The 25,237-nt window shown below is 42.1% G+C and overlaps 2 protein-coding genes across 2 annotated transcripts; one reads left to right on the plus strand and one right to left on the minus strand.

Moving 5' to 3' along the window:
- Positions 1-2,827: 2,827 nt before the first annotated feature.
- gsk3ab (glycogen synthase kinase 3 alpha b) lies at positions 2,828-18,082 on the minus strand. Its single transcript, XM_041044257.1, has 11 exons — positions 17,973-18,082; positions 17,684-17,869; positions 11,927-12,114; positions 11,568-11,651; positions 10,386-10,496; positions 7,585-7,715; positions 7,099-7,303; positions 6,707-6,802; positions 6,310-6,496; positions 6,063-6,140; positions 2,828-5,705 (listed from the first exon to the last, which is right to left on the minus strand). Exons 2-11 carry the CDS (start codon positions 17,856-17,858, stop codon positions 5,638-5,640), a joined length of 1,323 nt encoding a protein of 440 aa, XP_040900191.1. The 5' UTR covers positions 17,859-17,869; positions 17,973-18,082; the 3' UTR covers positions 2,828-5,637.
- A 917-nt stretch (positions 18,083-18,999) lies between these two features.
- On the plus strand, positions 19,000-25,093 carry LOC121185759 (zinc finger protein 574-like). Its single transcript, XM_041044156.1, has 8 exons — positions 19,000-19,172; positions 19,648-20,074; positions 20,361-20,530; positions 21,344-21,439; positions 21,550-22,322; positions 22,420-22,555; positions 22,649-24,265; positions 24,482-25,093. The coding sequence occupies exons 2-8, from the start codon at positions 19,771-19,773 to the stop codon at positions 24,650-24,652; spliced, it is 3,267 nt and encodes a 1,088-aa protein (XP_040900090.1). The 5' UTR covers positions 19,000-19,172; positions 19,648-19,770; the 3' UTR covers positions 24,653-25,093.
- The last annotated feature ends 144 nt before the right edge of the window (positions 25,094-25,237 follow it).

Consider the following 25,237-nt stretch of genomic DNA (forward strand, 5'->3'; position numbering starts at 1 on the left):
AACACACTGAGCAATAACATTATTCAACCTTGACATATCATATAACCGAGATGAAGACTTAGCAGAAATGTTTTTCATTGAAGGTTACGGTTCAGAGACTGCAGGTCCCTGGAGAGGAGAGCTGTCTTGTCATGCAGCAGTGATTACTTGGGATCTATACATGCACCTTCTTCCTCTTCTTCTTCATTTCCTCTCACTTCCTCTGTTGTTAAACTATCTCACAGTAAGGTCCACTTCGTAGGTGACTCATTTTGGGATTTGTCAAGAAGAGCATTTTGTAGTTTATAAGGCTAGAATTCAGGCTTCTTATGAATTTGATTCCTCACATTGAAAAAATGCCTTCACTCGATATTTATCTTTGCAGATTCCCACTACAATTAAAAGAGACTTGGAAAACTCGGACATCTATTTATCTCACTCAGGTTTTGTTATGAAATACTTTCAGATTTGAATATGCAAACAAGCATTAGTGGAATGACAGGCGTCTGTCTGGCGTCTGTGTGGATGTTACATGCAAAACTTTCAAGGCAAATTACATATTATGTCAGTTTTTTTAGGACATAAATACAGCAGCGAACAGACATTTAAAAATGAACCTTTCTTCAAATGTTAGTGCACTGTTACCTTTTATTTCATGAACCTAAATACAGAAAATAATCCAACAGAAACTGTGGCAGTATGAGGAATCTGGGAGTTGTTGGACTCCTCACCACATTTACTGCACTCTGCCATAGAGAGACAACTAACTAGGTAGCTAACATAAGTCTATATCAAGTGGAAGCTGGCTCTAGATAAGCCTTAACTAAAACTAAAGCTAAGCTTAGTTATTGATTTTCTCTTAGTTTTTATCAGTAAATGACTGCAAAGTGACATATTGGTAATCCACTTTGTCATTTCATAAAATCAAATAAGGCATGCTGCATGGAATGGATGTGTTTTATTGTGGTTCAGCTACCTTTAAGTCATGTATGAAATTGTGAATTAATGTATTAAATTTCAGTATAAATATTAATAGCACTCATACAGATCAACTTAACCAAACAGAAAAACTTTCTCCAGCAAACCAGTTAAAATGGATGAGAAAATGGAAAGAACATGCTACTGGTATAAACTGCAGAAAATTATCCAAAGGCAGGTGCAGTATCAGCACTTTTTTAGGTACTGTGTGGTTTACGGGAATGATTACTTTGGGTAAAATGATCAATAAGATCATCAAATAATTAAAGCCTAACAAGATTTCTGTCTTTTTACAGTTTGCTGTCCTTCTATATATCTGTAGCTTGTGTAGATGCTGACCACAACGTTTGTAGTGCAAAATATTTTACTTGTAGAAAACATCATGAATGACTTAACAATTTTTCTAACTACACACATAAGTCACTAAGTATCAAAGGATTTCCTCTGCCTACACAATTACCCTACCGTGCCAAATTTTTTAAACTTGAACAAGCACATTAATATTTTGTAAACCAAAATCATTCTTCAGAAATTATCACACAGTCTAAATCCGTGCCTGGTGTCTATGTAAGACTTAAGTTCATGTTTATGCATAGAGATCAGGGACTGGGCCAGGTCACACAAGGACATAGTATTAATTTAGCTGAGCTGAACCTGAGGGGCATGCTCACAGGTAACCAAGAAATTTTCGTTTTGCACTGGGAAGCAAAGGTTCTGCCAGAGCCTATAAATATTTTCTACTGAGCACAGAGAAAGATGAAAGAAGAAAGTTCATGGACACCCTGAGACTTCATTAAATCCTGCTCTTCTACAGCAGTGAACAGCAGATTCTTGTCTGAATGAAAAATCGGAGTCGCTCTGAGACAGTTGTGTGGAAGAGACTTCCTTGGTCCTTGTTAGGCGGCCATGAAGATATTCAGCTGTCTGAGATGTGTGCTGAAGGTCCTTGAAGTCATAAAGCCAAATGAGACCTGAATTCAATGGAATGCTCTGATATTTTAAGACAAAAGTGAGACTGTGTCAAAAAAGAGAGACAAAGGCTAAGGGAGTGTCACTGAAATGTACCATCAACACAAAAAGCTATGAATACCGGCATGTTAATTGTTCATGAACCTGTCCAGAACCCTCCCCTCTGCTCAAACATCTGATATAGTCAAACTGTGGAAGTGCAAGATTTCATCAGTCAAGGTCAAAAACATTTTCACTGACATTTGCAGTAGCATGGTTCCCATAACAGCCGTTCTGATTGCATCATTCTCCAACTGGTCCTTTCCCTGAGTTCAGCACTCCACTCGGCTCCACTGCAGAGCCTAAAGAGCTGTTCATTTCATTAATCCCCTCATGAAAAGGTTTCACACAGAGTTGAAGCAAATCCCGACTCATGCCTGATAACTAAGTTTATGTTTTGGACATTCAAAATTCCACATCAAAATTAGTGCATTAAATATGTCCTGTTTTATATTCAGAACATGTAGATATTCACATTTCATGTAGGAGAAAGGGGACATGCAATGTGGTAATTTGACTTAGATTTTAACACTGGGATCCTCTTTAGGACATAGTCTCAAGATCAGTTAATAAAAACCCATCTTAAGGTCCTCATCATGTATGTTATTATGGTGCTCAGTGGTGCAACACAATTAAATTGACTATTTGCCCACATTGCCTGGTTGATAATCTACCCTTATATTGCACAGACTTTCAATTTCATATTCATGATGTTCTCTTTCTTTGCAAACGCAGGACAAGCGAGTTGTCAGTAAATATACTATATCATAGTAATAATATCATTTTGACCTGTATCCCCACTGTGATCATCAAAACACGGCTCAATTATTCAGGTATAATTCAATGATGAATGTGAAACATGAACAGTTTCATCACTTTATTAATGAGTTTAATTATTTATACCAACAAACAAAAACTGTCTCTCTCCCTCCATCCCTCATGGTTCATCATCTCCTTTATCCAACCGTTCTGTTCCCAACAATGACATTCTTCCCTCAGGCAAGGGTGATAAAAGAGCAAAATTTAAAACTAAGTGTGACATCAGAAGATGGAAACAAAAAAACAAACATTAAAATAGCACATTTAGTCAGCTCTTCGTTTAGGAAAATACAGAGAATAATGTCCATGGTTTGCCCACACACACACACACACGCACACAAAGATGCAAACATACATTCCCTGCAGCTGTGCTCAAGAAATTCACCTATCTGCGACACATACTGTCAACAGGTCAAACCCGCGTTACACTCATATGACACAGCGAGAGAAAACAGGAGACGGTCGGACACAGGAGATGATACATGTCAATGGACAGATTCATTTTTCTCCTTTCCTCCAAGCACACACGCACAAGCACACACACACACACACACACACACAGGGTGACCCCCCCAATAGATCCAGAGGTTTGTAACATTCCCTTCACATTGAAGTCAAATGGAAAACATGAGTTCCACCTGTTGGTAGCCATGTGCAGCTGAATATACACTGATTGAAGAGCACACTCCAACATCTGGATCTGTGTACAGTATCTTGGATGTGAAATCATTTTGCATGTGACACTGATGGACTAAAATCTGGAACAAAAAAAAAAAACAAAACAAACAAATCCCTCAATTTTTACCACCCCAGTGGAAAAAAAGATTCCCCAAATCCCACCCTCAAAAACACAATACAATAAATAAAACAGTTATGACAACATTTATGGGGGGAAAGGGAAAGTTGTGAAGAGAGAAATGGAGGGAGAGAGAATAAAAATGAAACGTTTTGTTCTGTTTTTCCCCCGTGAACCAGGGACTGAAATGAAATCTTATTTACAGACTGCGACTGAGGATAAACAGTCCGGCCGCTGCTGCGCCGGTCTACTAGAGAAAAAAAAAAATTACAAGAACAACAATATAATAACAATAATAACAAAAATAACAAAATAAAATAAAAGGTACTTGATATTTACAGTTTAGCAGTGAAAAAAGGAAGAGGAAAGAGGGAAGCAGAAGGCAGAGGGATGAGGGCAAAAAGGAATTGGGGGAGGCTCCAAAGCTGTTGGGTTTCAGGCGTTTGAGCATCATTTCTGGTCAGATTATTACTGATATTAGTGGAAGTAATATAGTGTGGTCAACCTGGGCTGAACATGCACATTTGCGTGGTGGAAGAAAAAGTAGTCCATGCTGACCGTGGACCGTTAGGCTGCGCGATTCTTTCGAGCTCAGTTCCTACCACCATTACACGACGTGATATGAGCGTCACAGGCAGGCTGTTTGGGAAGGGGCGAAGAGGGTTTCAACAGATCTCTCATACACACAGCAAACTAAATTCATTCACAGAGTCATCCTCCTGCACAAACAGTAATTGTGTATATTAGCCGAAATGACAATGATGAGCCAGGTGAGCAGCGAAAGCGGCCAGTAGTCTCTCTGTACCCTCTGCACCTGATGTAATGCTTCAACATAATCGAGCTGATATGAAACGTAACACCGTAAAAGTGACATAATTAATGAGGTGACTATTCACCCTACAGTGCTCGGCAACTGCATTTATGACATTTGAGACACTGAGGCTTCTGTATTGGATGCAAGTGGAGCCCCACACCAACGGCTCCCTCTGTGTGAGGTTACGTTCACAGCTGGACAGTACACATAACTCCCCCCTTTGCTCCCCCTCTTCTACTCCCTTTGGAGATGTGCAATACTCACTATGAGAATCAACATGAAACGCTTGGTTTCCAGCTTAACCAATGACAACATGAGCTTATACTAAATAAAGTGAAGATGTGTGCACTTTGCTCATATAAAGCTCCCTCTCATTCACATAAAAGGCAGTCGAGGAGCTAATTTTCAAAAACAAACAGTAAAGACAGGCTGTGGTGCCCTGCTTTGTAATAAAATTTAAAACCACCTCTTATCTAAAATGACATGGACAAAATCGGTCTGGTGTCAAACTGGGAGATTTAAAAACAATTCTTCACATTTGTTCACCGCTGGGCTAGATGAACTGACAATACTTGAGTAGAGTTCAGGGTAGCAAATGATAAGAAAAGCCACTAGTCTACACAGTGGGTTGTACGATCAAACACTATGTACAGTACAAGTGTGCCATTTTTGACCCTACTAAGAATGATTGTCAATATTAGTCAGGCCTTACATGCGGCCCTCATTCTCAACTCCATAGCCAATCAAGACCCCATTCAATGGCACCACGGCCACACATAAAATCAGCTAATACAAATAAAAAGAACATAAAAGGGATAAAAGCCAACTTTTGATTATAATACAGAAAATCCACACAACATGTATAACCCCCCCGAACACCCCCTCCCACCCATCTCCCAAACATCCTACCCAACCAATGTAACGATTCTTTATTCTAATGGGCCAGACAAGGGCCACCAGGGACTTAGAACTGCAGCTTATATTAAGCCCATGAATGGTTACCTAAATGTCCTTAAAACAACCCACATCTTTGTGAAACTAGCAGCCACGGAAACCGCTTTCTATTGGAAATGGTTAACATTCAGGGTAAATAGCAATGCTGAGTGTTTATGTGGGTGTGTATAGTTTTTTTTTTTTCTATTTTAAGGGGTTTGGAGCCAGGAGGAAGGGCGAGAGGGAGGAGAGCAGAGGAGAGAAAAGGAAAATGGGGAAGACAAAAAAGAAAGGACAGAGGGATGGATGCTCAGGTGCTGTTGTTGAGTGATCCAGGTGCTGAGCTGGGCTGGGCGGTACTGTCTGACACACTGCCCTCTGCAGGGAGAGAGAGGGAATACAACTGTCACTATCAAAAACAGACGCACAGAAAAAGTTCTGTCATTTTTAATTCAGTTTTCATTCAATCTCAGAAATGGGTCAGGGTTAGAGTTCAGACTGGAGTTAAACTAAGGGTTGGGGTTATAGAGGTCAGCAACCAAAAAGATATTCTGTTTTCAACACTACTTTTTCAGTGTCAGTGGATGATCCACATTACCTGTCATATTTTAGGCCTCTAAAGACAGACAGTACAATAACAATTGCCAATAAGTGAATAAATCTCGGTTCTCGGTAAGCTCAATCAAAGAAGACAGTAGTATCAAAAAGAGAATAATTTTTTGTAGCCAAACATACCATGTGAGGCAGGCGATGACTGTGCACGAGCGTGAGGAGGAATGAGTGTGGAGTTCAGCTGGGGCTGGATAGACAGCTCTGAGTGGGCAGGAAAGACAAGTAAATGTTTAATTACACATACAATACTTGAGGCGAAATGGCATGACAGCCAAACATGAGAAACTAAATGAAGGTCATCAAAAGTCGACAACAAGCAATACAATGTGGAGATAAAGGACAAAAATGAATGACAGAGAGGCAAACTGACCAACGGGACTGAAGTTGAAGAGGAGCGGCAGTTCTCGTCCGCTGGGCAGGCGGGTGTTGGGCTGGCGGAGCTCATCGAAGAAGGCATGTGCACATGCCTCCAGAGGAGAGAGCCTGGTCACCGGCGTGTATTCCAGCAGTCGAGAGCAGAGGGCGATGGCCTCTGGTGGGGTACGAGGCTTAAACACCTGACGGGAGAGAGAAAGAGAGAAATTTGATACAGAAATTTAGGGTTCTGTATTGACACAGACAGAGAGAGAGTTGGTGCCACCAGGAATTTGTGTGTATGTAAATATGGGGATTCCAAAGAGCACACTGAGTCTACTTAGACAAACTTTCAGTTTTATTTTGCTATGGCATATTTCCGGCTTGAATGTACTCCAGCAGTGGGAACATACCTTTGTCCAAGGGTGTGCTTTGATCTGTGGGAATTTGAACTCTGTGTAGTTAGGGTTCATCTCCCGGATCTGCTCCCTTGTTGGTGTCCCCAGAACCTGACAAACAAGGGTGAAAAGTTAACATTCAGTCATATTAATCACAATTATTGCATGTGTGCACAGCGGGTGGGTGTGCACACATTATTTTGTTTTTAATTGTTAAGTAGGACTTAGCTAAACTTTGCTTTTGAAAACTTGTTTCTTTTTCCATGTTTCTTGATTCTACTAACATCAGTATTGCATGGTCAAACTATGCCAAAACTAGTTTCAATTACAAACTTAACACCATGTCTCATTTCATCAAAGAGCCATCAGTTTGCTTTCCTTCACTGTTTGTAGCATCCTTACTGTACCTTGATTATCTCTACTAGCTGGTCCACACCGCTGTCCCCAGGGAAAATGGGCTGGCCCAGCAGCAGCTCAGCCAGCACACAGCCGGCCGACCAGATGTCAATGTTGGATGTGTAGTCGGTGGCACCAAAGATGAGCTCTGGGGCACGATAGTACCGTGAGCAGATATAGGACACATTCGGCTCCCCCCGAACTAGCTGCTTAGCACTAGAAGGTGGTAGATGGGAGATGAAGCAGAAAAACAGAGATCTCAGGAGGAGAGTGCCAGTCAATAGGAACCTTTCATTTCTCAGTGTGTTTGTTTCACAAAATCGCAGCAGGTGAGAAGGCATGTGACAGATACACAGAGGCAAAGTCAAGACTGAGAAAGAGATGGCTACACAAACAGACAGCCAACTAAACATGCATGCTGAGACACAGACAGTTACCACAATGGAAAGAATGATAGAGACAGTCAGACGGGTCCAGAGGCAATGTCTGTTACTGACCTGCCAAAGTCACAGAGTTTGAGGATGGCCGTCTCTGGGTCCACCAGGAGGTTCTGGGGCTTGATGTCTCTGTGGCACACGCCTTGGGAATGGATATAAGCCAGACTGCGGAACAGCTGGTACATGTACACCTGAGGGGGGACAGAGAGGGTTGGCATAATGCCCGACAGTGTTTAACGACAGAATCATAAACGTATTCCAAGAAGAAAAGCAAAAGAGCACACTAGAACACCCAAGGTCACTACTGCCTGTCACGTCTTTCCCCTCTTCTTTTGCTTAGTCAGGTGATTCTTGACTCATGGGACACGTCCTAGCTCCGGTGCTCAATCAGATTTGCTGCAAGACTTCTTAAGACCTTTTTAATACCACGGAGAATGCAAATTTATACCCCTTTTAAAATCATACCAGCCAAAGTATGATGGCAAACAAGTAGGTAAGTCCTAGAATATTCAAATTTTTTTCAGTACTTTCCAGCAGTACAATAATTCCTAAAGAAATAAATAGTGAAATTAATGCAACCTGGACCTGGATACGCAGCAGAAACAGGATGGCTGTATCAACCAATTAAAAATGATTCATTCATACAAGTTCCTGCTAAAAATGACACTTGCCTGTTATGAGACAATGAGCTTCCTCGATACTGCAGCTAGGAGTAGTGACAGTGTTTGCCTACAGCACTGACAGAAACTCCACAAAAAGGACCGAACAACCTCCTGCAGTGGCATCAACTGTCACAACTATGCCAGTTGTACTTTACAAATGTATAATATCTACGGGCAGACCACAATCACATGCAATAACACAACGTTTTTGCCTATAGCAGGCAAGAGAAAATATTCAAGACATTTGTTAATTAAATGTAAGACCGTCTAAGACTAAATTATTTATTTCTGAGGAAATGGAAGACGTACCCTGCCAATTAATTGCAAAGTATACATTCAGATGTTATAATGAGTAACTAGAGTAACATAGGTTTCATTGCCATCTAGACTGGTAATCTCGTATGACCTTAACTGACCTCAGCTAAGCTTGAGTTAACTAAGGTGGTGATTCCCCACCTTGGGGTTGGGACCCCTCCACAGGGTCACAAGATACATTATTATCAGGCGGCAATATAATTTCTTTTCCAAAGTTTATAGATTTTCGTCACTTCTACATGTGTTCTAATTGGATTTTTTGGTTTACTGTAGGTATACGAATGAAGCATCTGTATGGTGTCTGATGCAGCCTGTAGTGGCATGCTTCTACAAAAAAAAAAAAAAAAAAACCCAAAAAACGTGAACCTGAAATATGTAATCATCCAGGTCTGCACTCATTTAATGTGTCTGTGGAATGCAGATGGTAAGCATCTTAATATGAAATCACCGTCATCATCACCATTATCATCATTATTACCCGCCCATGCTGTGACAGCAGGCCGGCCACAGATTACAAAATTATTAAAGACAAGATGACTGAGGGATGAGAGATAATGGTGAAAAAGGGGGCACAGAGAGAGAGAGGGAGAGAGATAAGAGGAGGAGAGAGGTGAGAAAGAGAGAAACAATGAGAGACATGGTAAAAACATTAGACTCAGAGGGCGTGGAGGTCCCAGACATGCTGTGATGGAAGTGTGCCGCTGGAGGAAGGAGGAACGACAGAGGGGAGAGGGAAGGAGGGAGAGATCAGTATGCATCTCAAAGCCACAGGGGAGCAGCAGGCTGAGGTAGGGAAATGGGCCATGAGACAGCTATAATGTCCTCTCTGCTGCAACAGACAGTAAACACACAAACACTCTCCCTAAAATGAGCACCCTTTTAGACAGGGAGCCAAGTGTATTGCAAACACATTAATTCCCATGGGGCAATCTTTCCCTTCCTGCTTTCATAATCCTTAAACAGTGAGCTGTCTGTGAAAAACAAACTGGAAAATACTTGGTTGTTTATTACATCCACAGGCAATTACTGAACAAAATTTCACTTTCAGTTTAAACCAATTTTCAGTAAAAAGTGGACAATAACATTTAGGACTAAATTCAAAAGGCTAAGATGAAATATTTAAACCCAACCCCTTTTATTATCTGACCCATGGAAAGAGATAATGACCTACCATGGAAACCAATGACTAAGTGCAAAATGTAAAAAGGACAAAGGTAAAAATCAGACCCATTAGCCAAGTAAAAATATAAGCCACATTCCATGTCAGAGTTGGCGATTTCGATTTAAAGTCTCATTTTTTAAATTAGATTGCTCGTTTAAATTAAATATTTACAGCAGTATACTTCAAGCCACAAGGTGAACAATTTTCCAACTTGTAAAGCAGCTGCCTTTCCAACAGTTTATACGGCATCTGTCTGTCTTCTGACAAAAAGCAGCACACAATTCTGTTTGACAGTCCAGATGTCAGGGCTTCCCAAAAAACGAATAAATGCAGTATTTTAAATTCCAGTAAAAAGGTGTTTCAGATGCATTAATCCCACATCACCGCCAAAATGAACTCAGACAACGTCAACTTCATTTGCATTCCCAGGTCTGAGATAAACAGACAGGGGTGAAAACAACCACTGCAAACAATGTGAAGTTAACATAACAAGTAGCCATTACACAGATCAAACAATATTTGCTTCTAAGATGACAACTGCACTTTTCACTTATGATATGCGCAGAACTGAAGTGTGTCATCACTGAAAACTGAACTTGAATTAACATTTTGATGTTAAAGTGGTGTGGTAAAAACAGTGAAGTGAACACCCAGGAGCATGCCCAGCTTTGTGTGTGTGTGTGTGAGTGTTTGTGTGTCTGTATGTTTTTGTGCTTACCAACCTTAACATAGATGATGGGGATGGTAGTCTTGGCCTTGTTGAAGTGCCGAGCCACCCTGTACACTGTCTCGGGGACGTAGTCCAGCACCAGATTCAAATACACCTCATCTTTCTGGAGAGGACGAACAAAAGCAAGTAAGAGGACTGTATAGTTAGAAGAGGAAAGTGACATCCAATCCAATCTATATCAAAAGTTATTACTTCACAAAAAAAAGTGCTATGAGCATAACCTACACAAAAAAATCAGTAAAAAAAAAAAAAAAGATGCTGATGGATTGGATATGGGTTAAGTGAGTAAACAAAGAATAATTACTGTAGCTGTAAGCAGTGATTAGTTACATAACTGAAGAAGGACAATAAGAAAGAAATGAAATATTTAGCTTGTAATTTGCACTTATTATTTTAAATGAATATTTGCTGAAAACAATGACTAAATAAAACAATTACAGTTGAGCTTAGTGACACTGCACTTACGCTTTATGAGCAATAAAACACATCTATCATTATGAGTCTAAACACAATTGATTAGCCTGCTATGGCACATATTGCGAAAGTACAATAAATTGTAAACACAGTTTTACTGACACCAATGTAGAACTTAATTCATAAACAATAAAATCTTTCATTATGAAATATGATACATGAATTTCTACTCTTTACAGAGGCGGAGTTAGAATAAACGAGTTATACAGTGGCTCTATGCCAGTGGGGATGTATTATGTGCTATTTGCTATGCCTGCTGTGTCGGATTTGGCATAAAATTCAGTACATGACACGGTGCATAACCTACATAGAAAGACACATCTTTATCTGAGAAATTCAGGGACACAAATATTTTGTCTAAAGCATACAGATCAGATGTTTTGAACCAAAAGCTAATCCCAATTGTAAGTATTTCACAGTTATCAGATCTGGTATTTCTTGCTAAGGCTGTGAGTGAGACATAAACCTTCCTTTTCCTTTCACGTCTAGGTGATATAGCTCATGTTTTCTACATTCAGGGCAAAAGCAAAACTACAACAATAATCTGAAAGTAAAGCATGTGAATTCATGTTACACTAAAGACTAAAGCTCTACTAGTCTAGACCATGTCCATGAATCATCCTTGATGCATGCACCATAAAAATGGCTGGGTGTGGAGGCAGAGTGCTCCATCTGGAAACTTGATTCCTACAATACACACCTTCTCTCCGCTGGAGTAGAAGAAGTAACGTAGCCTCACAATGTTGCAGTGGTCCAATTTCCTCATAATTTGCAGCTCCCTATTCTATGATGAGGAAAGGAAAAGGGAAAGGGAAGAGAAACAGAGAATGTGAATTGTGCAAAAATCACAGCTGACACAGTTAATTCAGGACCGAAGTTCATCATATTATAATCCAAAGAGTAAAAAAGCAGTGCTTATAAAAACATAGTAACATAAAGTGAACATTTAAGCATACCAGATACCACCACAACCTTTTCTGTAGATGCAAAGCCCCTATTTAAACAGTAGCAATTAGCCTTACTGTAATTATCTGACTAAGTAAACCTGTCTAAACTTACTTTAAACCTCTTGTCTTGGAGAACTTTCTTAATCGCCACCATCTCTTGGCTGTCGATGAGGCGAGCCTGGTAGACCACTCCAAAGGAGCCATTTCCTATGACCTTTATATCTGTGTAGGACACTTCCTGTGGGCGATCAGGGCCCTGGCCAGGTGTAGCCACCACTGTTGTCACTTTGCCACTGTCTCCTGTGGATGAAAGCAGAAATGCACCTTGTCAGAGAGAGACCCAAAAATATCCCTTAACAACAAAGTTAAATATCAAATTACATACATACTGTAATGAAACCATAGCATAAAAAATACCATACTTTTCATTGATAAAGTGATGTTTATAAATGCAAGAAACCCAGTCACATAACCCTCTCCAATTTAGCCTTTAAACCAGTGTCCCTAAGAGAGAGAAGCTAAACACCAACAAGCTCTCCCTCCTTCTTTGAGTGGTTGTGACCCATGTGGTGGTTCCCCAGACACACTCCACTGGTTGGTAATGAGCTCCCGATACCTCCCACAACAATTTCCCCTGATCCCCTGGGTGAAACCCCTTTCATACTGCAGACACGAATTTGACGCAGGTCAAATAAAGTTCAGCCAAAGTTTGACCCTGACTGATGGCTTACATTAATAAACTGTCATCACAATTCACAGACGTGTCTACAACAGTACTCTAAACATATCACACCTAAAATACATTACATGTACTAATTACATGTAATGTAATTTATTCTGTACTAATGTACAGAATAAATTAGCCAGTAAAATTTACCTTGAAGCCAGCTTCTTTGCTTTGCTCACACCACTTCAATCTCAATAACCTCAATGTCCCCATTCCAATAATACACATATACCCCAAGGGTGAGTTGATGTAATCCCTGCACAGAGTCGGTCAAGCACATGGTTGTATGTCGTACATTTCTTTGTCATTATCACGTGTTATGGACATGCCGTTATTATTGGCATTCATACAAGAGTTCATATATATTTTGAATAGTGAGCTATTTGTGGACTAGGGTATGGTTATATTTGCAATTATGCGTCGTTCTTTAAGAGCTAATATATATTTTTTAAGGTGTGATTGTGCCATAAGGAAGGTTTTAAGAGTGTACGGGTAGATAAGTTTAAGAACAAATGGCGCTTGTACAATCTGAATCAAAACACGCCTCTGACCATCTGACAGTGTAAGATGTAACTTTTGGGTCGCCAAATCACCTGTCGTCATGTTGTGATCTAAACCACCACATAAACCCTCACTCTGTATTTTCTCTGCCTCCACCTGCTACTGGTTAAGTTACACAGTAAAGTTGGATTGAGCGGCCTTGGAAAAAAGAATACAGTAAAAAGCGCCACTACACCCTGATCACATTCAGAATGGCTAAAGGGACACGTGCAAGCTGTAGCACTTGCATTAGAGATTTTACATATAGGAAGGAATGCAAGGTGTATGTTTTAAACTCGTCCAAAAGTGTCACTGTCTGGCTAATGTTTGACCTTGTGGAGGTCAAGCAAACAGAGATGCTCAAGGTCCATCAGTAACTGACAGCTCTCGTTAGGGTTTTCCGTACGTGCGCGTGTTGGATCAAGAATGATTTGACAAATCGGCATCAGAAGCAATGACACTGGGAGGGGAAGAACAGCAGAAAGGAGGCCCATTGCCAAAAGGCTTGTCAGAGCCTGTGATAAAATTGCGTGGACAGTAGCACACCCAGAAGTGCTACCATTTCCTGGGCTTGCTCACTTCGCCTGTCTCAACAGGACCCCTCCTGATCTCTAGTAGGTCTCCGAGACTCAAAATGGAGCCAGACAATGAAGAATTTAGGTCTCTCCCATAAATTGACGAAAAAACGAGCAATCTAGCTTCATCACTTGCTATTTCTGTCTGTATTAACAAATCTGCAAAGATATTTAATGATTTAATAAATTCTTGATTAGATTACAACGTCCAATTAATTCTCAATGACAAATTAAAAACAAATACATTTCTATTTTGACAGGTTTCCAAAACTTTTTCAAGGTTAACAGTGAACAGCAGTCGATAGCATATCCACATGACCGGCCTAGATCTGATCTCTACCCTCAGGTCAGCAGGAAATATTTAGCCTTTGAGATCAGTCACTGTGTGGTTCCTGCACATTCCTGTATTCCAGCTCCACAATACACTACCTCTCTGTGTTTCCTTTTAGCATCACTTCCACACTCTTTTTAAACAAGTTAAGACAGAGGGGAACACGTTAAATATGGAGCAGCTGTGGCATGATAGTCCCTTGAATAATGAATGCACAGATGAGCTCTCTGCCCAGCTGTCAGTGAATAGCTTTGGTTTCTGATACGTCAATGCAAGTCTGATGAGTAAGAGAAAAAGGATGAGCAAAGTGACTTTCATCACACCCACACTTACAAGTAATTAGCTTGGAGCTTGTTTGTAAGTGTAAAACCCAAGCACACTTTTAACTTGAGACGATGATCAGCAATTGCAGGATAAATTACAACTAGCACTTTACAAATACTGGCCTGTGGGAATTATAACGCCATCTTGTGTGATTTTGTATGGTGATGGATTTACACTGGGTGCAGCTTTTAATCCATTCATTTACACATTTCTCTTCCTCCACAATAGAAGATGCATCAAGTGACCAGAAGCTAATCACGATCACATAATATGCATTATAACTATCAATGATCCATAAATTTGCTGATCACAGACTAAACGTGGTGCTACTGAAATGCACAGATTCGCCCTTTTCCCTCCCGTTACCAATTATGATACCTCAACTCAGGCTATCTATTGATGCAGAGTACTGATCCAATATGGTGCTTGCATTTTCCTGAATTTAAAGTCTATAATACCAAACTGCACAGAACTCATTGCGATCATTTTTATATAAGCTAACATCAGGCAAGGTATTGCAATGGTATTAAACACTCAGTTGAGACTCAAAGAAACACTGAATTTCATAGTGATGTTGATTAGGAAAATGTAATTAATTTAATTTAACAACCCACAGGTCACAATAAAACGGCTTAATACTTTTGAAACGCGTAACCAGTAGTAAGATACATACTATAGTTAGAAGTGAGAAGGCCAACTTTGAAATTAACATGGCTAACAGATACAAATGTGTGAACCCACTTCAGAAAAGAAATGAAAAGGGCAGAATATTGAACTGTTTCTTGGTACACACTGAAATGTGTCAATATTAAGAACTCAAGAGGTGAAATCTTTCTCAGATTTGTAGTCCTCTCGTTATTTGACCAGACTGTTTCTGATTTCAGATATTTTGTTAAGGTTATGTTCCTGTAGAGCTAGTTGTTTTGACAACATCTAACATTTGAGAAATAGGAATGAATGTGAGACGGATGTTTGTTTAGCCAAATGTAATCGCTTTAAATCTGCCACAGGCATCATCCATAAAGGCTTTGATCAGCCAAAATGGACAGATATTTTCTTCTTCCTTTTCTTTAGATCACTTTCAACTGATCTGTCACACCCTGCTCTCAGAGATCACCTATACCGTTTTCAAATATTACCAAAACACCATTCATTTGTTCTCACTGAGATTTTTGTGGTGTCAGACAACTGAATAAGTATATTCAGTTGTATAAAGTAGTGATTCACTTGTGACTTGCTAATGCTACCTGTTAGTCAAGAACGGTTACTCCTACACTGCTGCACTAAAACCACTGATCAAATCACTATTATGTGCTGACAAGTTGTTTAACAACAGTGAATAGAGGTTAACAACCATATGTGTATTGTGTAACTAGCAGTATCGACAGAATCACAGAGGGTAGAGGAAGCAGAAAGTGGCCTTCTCAATACTTCTGCTACACAGCATCTGACCACGTCTGAGCAGGCAGAGATCTTCCTTTTGGGGATGCTCTATTTTCTTGATGCACATTAAAAATTGAGTCTGTGGTTTTTGGCTTTATCCACTCCAGAGAGCTTAGTTTGGGATGTGAAAACAGCCAGGTTAATTTGGACAAAAGGAATAAACTTTAAACAAAAGAGAAGAAAAGCTGAAAAGCACATCTTTAAGGAGTTACTGGGACATTGAAAAAGACAAAAGACACATCAAAACAAACTGCAAACATTGTCGGGGTGTCTGGGGGCTGCAGATACATCAGAAGTTAACGGGCAGAGTATGTCAATTACGTGCCCTACAGATCCACAAGAGGCCAGATACTGGCACCTACTTTGTATCCCTGTGTGTATACGCACAGTTAGTGTTGATGCAGTCTAAAAAAGCACTTTTGTTTGGGTTTCTGGAGGGTCCAGACACCTTACACAAGAACAGTGCTTTCAGTGAGTGCAGCAGATTCTAAAGACCAAAGCTAGAATATTCTGAAAACTGAGCAATTGAAAAGGTCATCTTGCTTCTAAAAGTAATGGATGTAAATGAGAAGGCCAAATCACCTGGTGAAGAGTACAAACAAGTTCAAACTTCAATAGAGACTTCGAGCACAGCAGACTGCATCAACATTGATCTTTGACTTCCATTCATTTTCTTGGTTAGTCATTTCACCTGTGGTAATTATCAAACTCAATATTATTTTCTTGTCGAGACCCAAAGAAACTCCAGTTTTTCTTTCCTGTTTTGGAAATGTTTTTTGACATAAGAACTATTTCCTTTGGCCTCTTGCAGTCTGCCCGTCTGCACACCTCTGTTTAACCCTGCAGATCTTCAGCCAACTGCTACTGTTGCATAGCTACAGGACCCTGAGCATTCTGTAAGTTCTTGTCATCACACCAATAAAACCAACTGGAGGGACTCTGCTGTTGGAAAACCAGGTTTTCCGGTACAAGCTTGTAAAGAAAGTCAGTGTGTTCAACCATCAGCGTCAGTGCAGACAGCCTACTTAAGGAGATAATGGTTTCTTCTAAGGTGTACAAAAATTTAATTCAGAACATGTCTTCCATCCCAGGGTGCTGACACAGTTGCACAGGCAATATGCCAGATACAGGTTTGTCAAACTGTTTCTACGACACTAAGGTAGAATATGCTTACTTTCCTGATTGCAAAGATGTCCTGAGATGGATTTCTGTACTGGACCAGCTGTCTGAAACCATGCATAAATACTTTTATGTATGGAAGTAAAGGTATCCAAGCGAACAGTTAAGTAACATAAAGGTAAAGTCAACATTTGTTGGTTTATAAGCAGTTGGAACTTAGTAATTTGGGAAATCCTCACTCAAAATAATTGTCATATATTCAGGCTACCACACCGTATACTAACGTTACCGTAGTCTGGCAAAACCTATCTGTGCAAGATCAGATTGGACCGAGGACGACGCCTAAAAACTTAAACATGATTATTTTCAGTCTGCTCTTTACAAACGTTAGCAAGCTAGTTAGCTTCTACATCTGATATTAATGACGAATACATTAGAGCGTCGGCTAACGCCAGCTCTATTCTTGGGTTACAATGCAATAATAATGGTTGGGTAATATTGCAGAAAAAAATGACATAACGCTATTTTCCGTCGAAATATTATCGGCTTAGTTGTAGGCCTGCCACCAGGCGCTAACGGTGATGTTAGCTATACGATAAAAGCCCTTGATCGCAGTGGCTCCTTAATGAAAAACACAGCTAGCGTTAGCCAGACCGCTAACTTAAGCTAGCTAACCAGCTACGGTTAGCTCCGCGACAATGATCGACATTAAATACACTCCGACACAATTCTTTAAAAATACCGCTCAATCCGAAACTTTGTATTTGCATGTAAACTGGGCTTGTGATCGAAACATAAAATAATACTCACTAGGCAGTTTCAGATTCCCAAAGCTCGTTGAGCTGCTTCCAGTGGCTTGTGAAGCCCCAGTTTTTCCTGTCGAGCTTCCACCGGCTACTGCTGATCCGGCACCGGCTGCAGCGGATCCGGGAGCTCCGGGAGGCTCAGCGAATGAGCTGGTCCTGGGCCGCCCGCTGCTGCTCATATTTGTGTGAACTAAAGCCGGGGCAAGAATGAGCGTTATTAGCAGCCAGACCGGCACAGACTTAGGCTATCTATGTGTATTTTAATATTCGATATAAATAAAAACTACACTTACAGCGTTCTGTATAGGCTGCCCGTCTCCCCCTTTCTTCCTCTGTAGAACGATGATGGTGGGGGGACTGGGGAGTTGACGCACAACGACGTAAAGCTCGCAAGGGTTTATGGGAAATTGAGTTGTTGAGCTCTTCCAGACCCAGTGACAGTACAAACAAAAATACACTGTTGTGTTAGGCTGTATTAGTTTTAGCTAGGTGTATCTAATGCACTCCCAACTGAGTGTATGACTGAAATTTATGCTCTTTCTCATAACTTTTATGGAATAACTTTTGCTGGTGAAAGGTGCGATATAATAATAAAAAACCATCCATTGATACTGCTTGTGATTTTGTAAGTATTCTACTGAGATTGTCACTCAGTTGTTCATCTTGCATCAGTCAATACTGTATACGTTTTTGAAAGAATCTATATTCCTTTGCTTATTCTAGAGTTGATCATCCTTTTTTCATTGAATTGGAAAATGTCTCGTTTGGTTTCATTTACCAGAGCCAGAGAGATAAAGAAACCTACTAACTGATCAGTCTTATCATACCTATAGCCAGCTTTTATATTATCGATACTCTTAAAGCAAACCCCTTTTCCAGCTGTGTTAATGAAATTAAAACTTCATTTCTATGATTTCGTACTGTACGGATAGACTAAGATGTCTAAATGTGTGTTCTATGTGTATATACATTGAAGCTGGTTATGGACATACAGTCAACATATTATTAACAGGGTTAATGCTGCTTTTTAAAACGAACATGTGTAAGCTTAAACAATTCTGAAAAAGACAGACATCCACCAAATCACACAAAGTAATCAACTAAACAGGATTAATAGATAAACTGAAGAAGTACAATAATAATGATGATCAAACAATTAAAAATATCAAATTATGTCTGTGCTTTCACAACTGTCAAAAAACTACAATTCCCATCAATAAAACACACTCTGTGATGGACAGTCATCCTGTCCAATCACAGAATCTCAAATGGTGAAGCTACCGCATTGGGCGGGGCTTCGTTTCACAAGAATGGAGGCGATCGGCGGGCAAACGTTTCATTACACGCTTTGAAATGTAATTTCCCACGGCGTCTTTTCAGTATTTTGATTTCCATGCCACGGATGGCGACGAGGGACTGACAGAACGGCATACGCCTGTGTGAACGAAGAGAGGTGACTACACGAGGGATTGTCCAACCAGAGTAAATGAGAGGTAAGGGGAAAGAAGGGCCCGCCATCGTAGCCGGAGAGCTTCGGGAAAAAGTGGGTAGCGCCGCCTGACGGACCGCCCGACGAACCGGGCAGCCGCTGTCAGGAAACCGCGGTGTCGAGAAACAGGTCTGCAATATCGGAGGGAGCGCCGCCAACAGCTCTCCATATGCCATCACACTGTAAACAATGATATGGCTCACATTTTTGAGGAAAATCAGACAACGATAAATTAGTTCCTGTTGACTAGTGGTCGTATCGTTAGCAGCAGAGGGCCTTCGTTTAGCTAACGGCTGAAAATTACGATGTTTGTCCGCGGCGTTGTTCCATAATGTCTCTGTCTGAACACTGTTGGGTTTTTTTGATTGTAAAAAATAATGACAAATGTGCGAGAGAAACGCCTCGTTTTAGTAATTAAATGGCAACTGCATAATTTCTGATTCATGTACTGATACTGCTCAATGTTTTGTTTACCACAGGTGTGCTCTTATACTTGCCTTCTGGATGAAAAAAGAAGTCTTCATTAATTGGACACGTATCCCCTTTCATGATACAGTCTACATAAGACAACACATACACTCACACAGACACACAGTGCCAGCATGGCTGAGCAGCAGGAGGACGGAGAAGGTGTTTATGTGGAGCACCAGTACATGTGCAGTGAGTGCCACCAGCTCTTCAACACCCTCGAGGAGGTGTTGATCCACCAGCAGATCCACACTGGCCAAGACGGAGAAGGTGAAGGGGAAGTATTGGAGGGGATGACCATCCAGGGTGTCCTGGGGATGGGGCAAACCCAGCAGTACCAGTGTGTGGAGTGTGAGACCCTCCTCATGAACCCAGAGGAGCTACTGCAGCACCAGGAGATGCACATGAGGGAGGCTGGGATGGAGATGGAGCAACAAGGTGACACTGGTTTATGTGTGCTTTGAGCGAGCATGAGATATTAGTAATGATAACCACTGATAAAATGTACATGATGCTATTCTCTTATTAGGAAGTCCATTTGTCTAATTTAATAATGCAGTCATATCAAACAGGAAGCATACAGTTCTCAGTAAAACAGACTCTTACTCAGTTGTCAGGTTTTCAACTTTTAGTTCTACATTCAATCTTTTGGTTAGTTCTATGGCTTTTTGTTATTTTAAGATTAAGAAACAACACTAAGTGTGTGCATATGTCTGTTCACCAGAGTTGTGTCAGGTCCTGGAGACAGAGGAAGTCGGGTCAGAGGCTCAGATGTCGGGACCGGTCCAATACCAGTGTCTTGACTGTCTGGCTTTGTTTCACTCACCGGAGACCTGGCTCGAGCACCGGCGGACCCACAGCAGGAGTAGCACACACAGTAACACAGAGACCACGGTAAGGGATCAGGCATATGCAGCACCATACTGACAGTCTAATCAGTGTTTAATTGATTAGCGTGTCTTTGTTAAGTGCTAAGGTACAAGTCTTTTTGTTATTATCAAAATTATTTGTAATTAAAGAGGGGCACATTATGCTTTCTCGTTAACATCCTCTTAATACAAGATTTTGTCGAGCTGTTTCCCTTTTTGTAAATCATCAACTGAATTTGTAATTTTATTTTAATATAACATCTCTGAACGTTGTAGAGTAGAAATGTAGACAATGGGGCTATCCTATATTAAAACTGCTTGACTTGAAGTATTGGTAATAGCAGTAATTTACTGATGCATACTTTTACCATGCTGAGTCATTCATGAGGGCACAGATCAACCCAGTGAAAATTTTTGCGAGAGCAGTCAAAAGCTGTATCTATTTCTATGAATTCAAAAGCAAGCACTTTGGAAAATCTCTGGGCGATGGTGACACTGTTTAAAAAAAAAAATCCTAAGAATGGAAATGATGCACTTAGAGCTGTTTCTGACTATATTCAATTTGCAGCACAGTCAAAGTTTACTTCAGTGCCTTTCTGATTGGGGTTGTGTAGGCCAGCACAGTCCAGCTCGCTGTGATTATACTGTAATTCTAGGAATACTAGTATGATTGAGAGTCACGGCCAAACCACAGACATCCAGTCTATAAAAAAACATCTGATAATCGACTAAAATAAATGAATGAGTGGCAGCGGTTCTAAAATGTCAAAGCATTTGCTATTCTGAAACTGAAATGATCAGACATCATCACCTACCTTTTTTTTTGTCCCTGCAACAGGAGTACGTACTACAGCCTGATGGCACCGTCACTCCACTGAACAGTATACAGAACTACGTGCTGAGTGAGCAGCAGGCGGGGGAGATCTTGGCACAGGTATTTTAAACACCTCAAAACAGAGGCATAGATTTGAGGACAAGATAAGTGGTTTGGGGGTTTCTTGGTCTTTAAGTCCTTTTCTGTACATTGTTCTGTGTGTTTTCCAGGTACTTGCACAGCAGCAGCAGCAGCAACAACAGAAGAAACGTCAGTCTGTCTCTAAAGCCGCTGCACACTCCCGCTCCTCCCTGCTGCCTCCCGTGACACCAACCCCCGGCTCTGCTACCATGCACCTGCAGATTCTCACGGCTCAAGCACTAGCGGACAACTCGATTGCTCACAGTCAGCACCGCTCCAAACTACCTCCTCTGTTGCCTGCTGTTGGCCGAGGCTCCTCAGCAAAGCTGGGTGTCCTGGAGAACGGTGTCCAGAGACTGGAGTTAAGGTTGGCCCCCACCATCCAGGAGCAGCAGCAGCCTACAGAGGTGGTGGTCATCCACCCTTACGAGTGCTCGGAGTGCTCCCTTCTCTTCCAAACTCCAGAAGACTTCCTCCAGCACCAGGGGGAGCACTTCCTGGCCCAGGACAAAGAGAGTGGAGAGTCAGGAGTCATGAGTGGCTTTGAGGAGGTGCGAGGGAGGGAAGAGACTTCAGAGAAGGTGGAGGACATTAGGATTAGAGTGGCAGACAAGAAAGACGCCATGTGGGCCAAGCCACAACAGTGTGAGCTCTGCAGCCGCACATTCACCTCCGTCAACCGGCTGGCGGCTCACAAACGTGTTCATGAGCAGGGCACGCACGAGTGCCCGGAGTGCGGCAAGGTGTTCAAGAAGGCTACATCGCTGCAGACACACATGCGCACACACTCTGGTGTGGCCAGGTACCTGTGTGTGGACTGTGGCAATGGCTTCACCACTGAGATGACTCTCATCATGCATAGGTAAAAGGCTTGGAGACACCGCCACATCCTGAGTAATAATGAGAAACTGACTCTGATGTGACCCTTTGACCCCTTTTTCTGTTTTATCTTCTTGCAGGAAGTCCCACACTGCAGACCCCCTTCACAAGTGTCAGTTCTGCAACAAAACCTTCACCAACATGACCAAGTACCTTTACCACCGTCGAACCCACCTCAACCGTGATACATCTGCCACACCCGCCACTGCCTCTATGGTAGTACAATAAGCATGTCCTTCTCACAGCTGTGTCCGCAACCTCGTCTTAGTAAGACATTTTAATGTAACATATGTCTGTTGTCCTCGCTAGGTCTCAGCTCCGAGAAGAGCATCTCTCTCTGCCCTTGCCATCCTACAGAGAGCAAGAGAAAAGAGGAATTCCCTCTCTGAGGCAAAAACCAACCTGCTGGCCCCGCTCACAGAGGAAGAGATGGAAAAACTGGAAGAAGATCCCATACAAATCTCTCAGATTAAAACGGAAGGAGTTGAAGTGGAGAAGCAGGGGGAGGACAACAACATGGAGGTGTCTGTCTCACTTGAAGGTAACACTGATGGCCCCCAGCAGGTGGAGGATGCCACCAAGCCTGGGTTAGCTACAGACCCTGCCCCTTTGGACGTAGGAGTCACGTTTAGCTCCACTAGCTCGACAGAAGCTGCTTCGGCCTCGTCACCAGACAAAGGGCCGTTCTCTTGTCGTTCATGCTGGAAGACGTTTCCGTCCCAGCTGCAGCTAGTTCAACATCGACGCAAGTCCCACGTCACTGAGCGCAGCTTTGTCTGTGGAATCTGTGGCAAGTCTTTTAAGAAGCAGATCCACGTGCGCAATCACATACGAACACACACTGGTGAGAGGCCCTTTCAGTGTTCTGACTGTGGCAAAACCTTCTCATCTCTAGCCAATCTAATGAGACACAACCTCATCCACTCTGGTGTGCGCCCGCACCGCTGTGACATCTGCCACCGCTCCTTCTCACAGTCCTCCAACCTCCGTCAGCACAGCCTGCTGCACTCCAGTGCTGCAACTCTGTGCTGCCCTGACTGCCCCGCCACCTTTCGCTGGCCCACCAAGTTAGCAGCACATCGCTACACCCAGCACCCAGGTGCTCCAGCCCCTTTCTCCTGTCCACACTGCGAGGCTGGCTTCCTGAGTAGGAGGCAACGAGACAGCCACTGTCTGGAGCAGCACCCCACCCTGGTGCAGGCTGGGACAGGGATAGAAGTGGGCAAAGAGACCTACTGCCAAGCAGAGCCAGTCAAAGACCTGACCTCAGAGCCCTCCACCTCAAGCACAGCAGAGACGGAATCAGGGGATTCAGCCAGTCTTGTGCGGGGGGGTCTAGACTGCAACATTTGTGGGAAGAGGCTCAACTCTCCTGCCAATCTGCGACTTCACAGACTGAGCCACTTCGCCTTAGGCCCCGGGCGGCCGCGGTGCGCCTCAGGGAAGCGGCCTAAAGCCCACCAGTGTCCTGTCTGTGGAAAATTGTTTGTGTCTTCCTCCGGAGTTGCTCTTCACCAGCGAGTCCACACCGGTGAGCGTCCGTTTCCCTGTCAGGTGTGTGGCAAGCGCTTCCGTCAGAACACGCACCTGCGAGAGCACCTGCGCACGCACTCGGGAGAACGGCCATTTCGCTGCGAAGTGTGCGGAAAGGGTTTCATCCAGAGTATGCACCTGGCTGAACACCGTAGAACACACACGGGCGAACGGCCGCACGTTTGTCCTCTGTGTGGCAAAGCCTTCAAGACCTTTTCCAACCTGAGGAGCCACAAAAAGACCCACGCCAGGCAGCAGAGGCTGGATGAGGAGGCTGCTGCTCAAGCTGCCATTGAGACCAGCTCTGCTGTGGCAGTGGTGGACGCTTCAGCAGTGGAATTAGCTAACGGGCAGCCTCAGCTCATCCAGATCCAAGCCTCAGATCTTCAGCAGGTAGAATGGATTTATGTCACCTTATCAAAAAAGAAAAAGACATGAAAGCATTGCAGTAAACTAACATGAGCTGACTGGCAAGTTTAGTCATATCTAGTGAATCATTAATAAACTATTTATGGTTAAAAAATTGAAAATTAAGCATATGTAAATTTGTTTGTGCACTTGTTGTCTGTGGTGCTTGAACTTATTCTGAGCTCTGCTTCCTCCTCTTAGACAGGCACTCCTACGATCATGTGTAATGAGTTTGGGGAGACCATCGCCATCATTGAGACAAGCGAGGGAGGAGCCCTGCCTCTGGAGCAGGCCTTGGAGATCTACCACACAGCTTTGGAGAACGGCCTCACCATGGACACAGTCGCTGTGGACGGACTGCAGCTCCTCTGAGGACTAGTACCAGTCAGGAAAAACTACAGTTAATTCTTTAGAGCTACTGCTGAACTGATGAGTCCAGTGCAAGTCTTAATACAGACTGAAAGACTAATTGATTACTGTGAATCTGAGAATTTAGTTCTCTGGAACCAGAATCCTGAAAGGACAAAATGCATGTTAAGTTCAGCAAACATACCAAAGTATGTCAAGTTCCCTCTTTCACAAAGCTATGAAAGGGTTCAGTATTAAAATGTGTTGATGCATATTAAATTTAAGAATACAGCATTCGTTATGAAAAAGGACCATTTGTTGTGCCTCATGACATTTGTATGATTAATTTTATCATTTATATGAGATGGCTGTGATTTTTCTTTTGTTTAAAGGTTTGGTCATACTTTTGAAACAAAGTATTCTGTTGTAAATAAGTGAAATCAATAAATGTTTTTTTTTTTCCAAGATGATCAACATTTGTAACCCACAGTCTCATTAAGTCAGACTTCTTATATCCAGAGTCAGGGCTGCACACTGTAGGAATAAGGTGAACCTCATTTTCCCATGACCTGCTGTTTAAAGGTGCTGGACAAAAAAAAAAAAAAATAA

The sequence above is a fragment of the Toxotes jaculatrix genome, chromosome 8 (genome assembly GCF_017976425.1).
Source record: "Toxotes jaculatrix isolate fToxJac2 chromosome 8, fToxJac2.pri, whole genome shotgun sequence".
Taxonomy (NCBI): Eukaryota; Metazoa; Chordata; class Actinopteri; family Toxotidae; genus Toxotes; species Toxotes jaculatrix.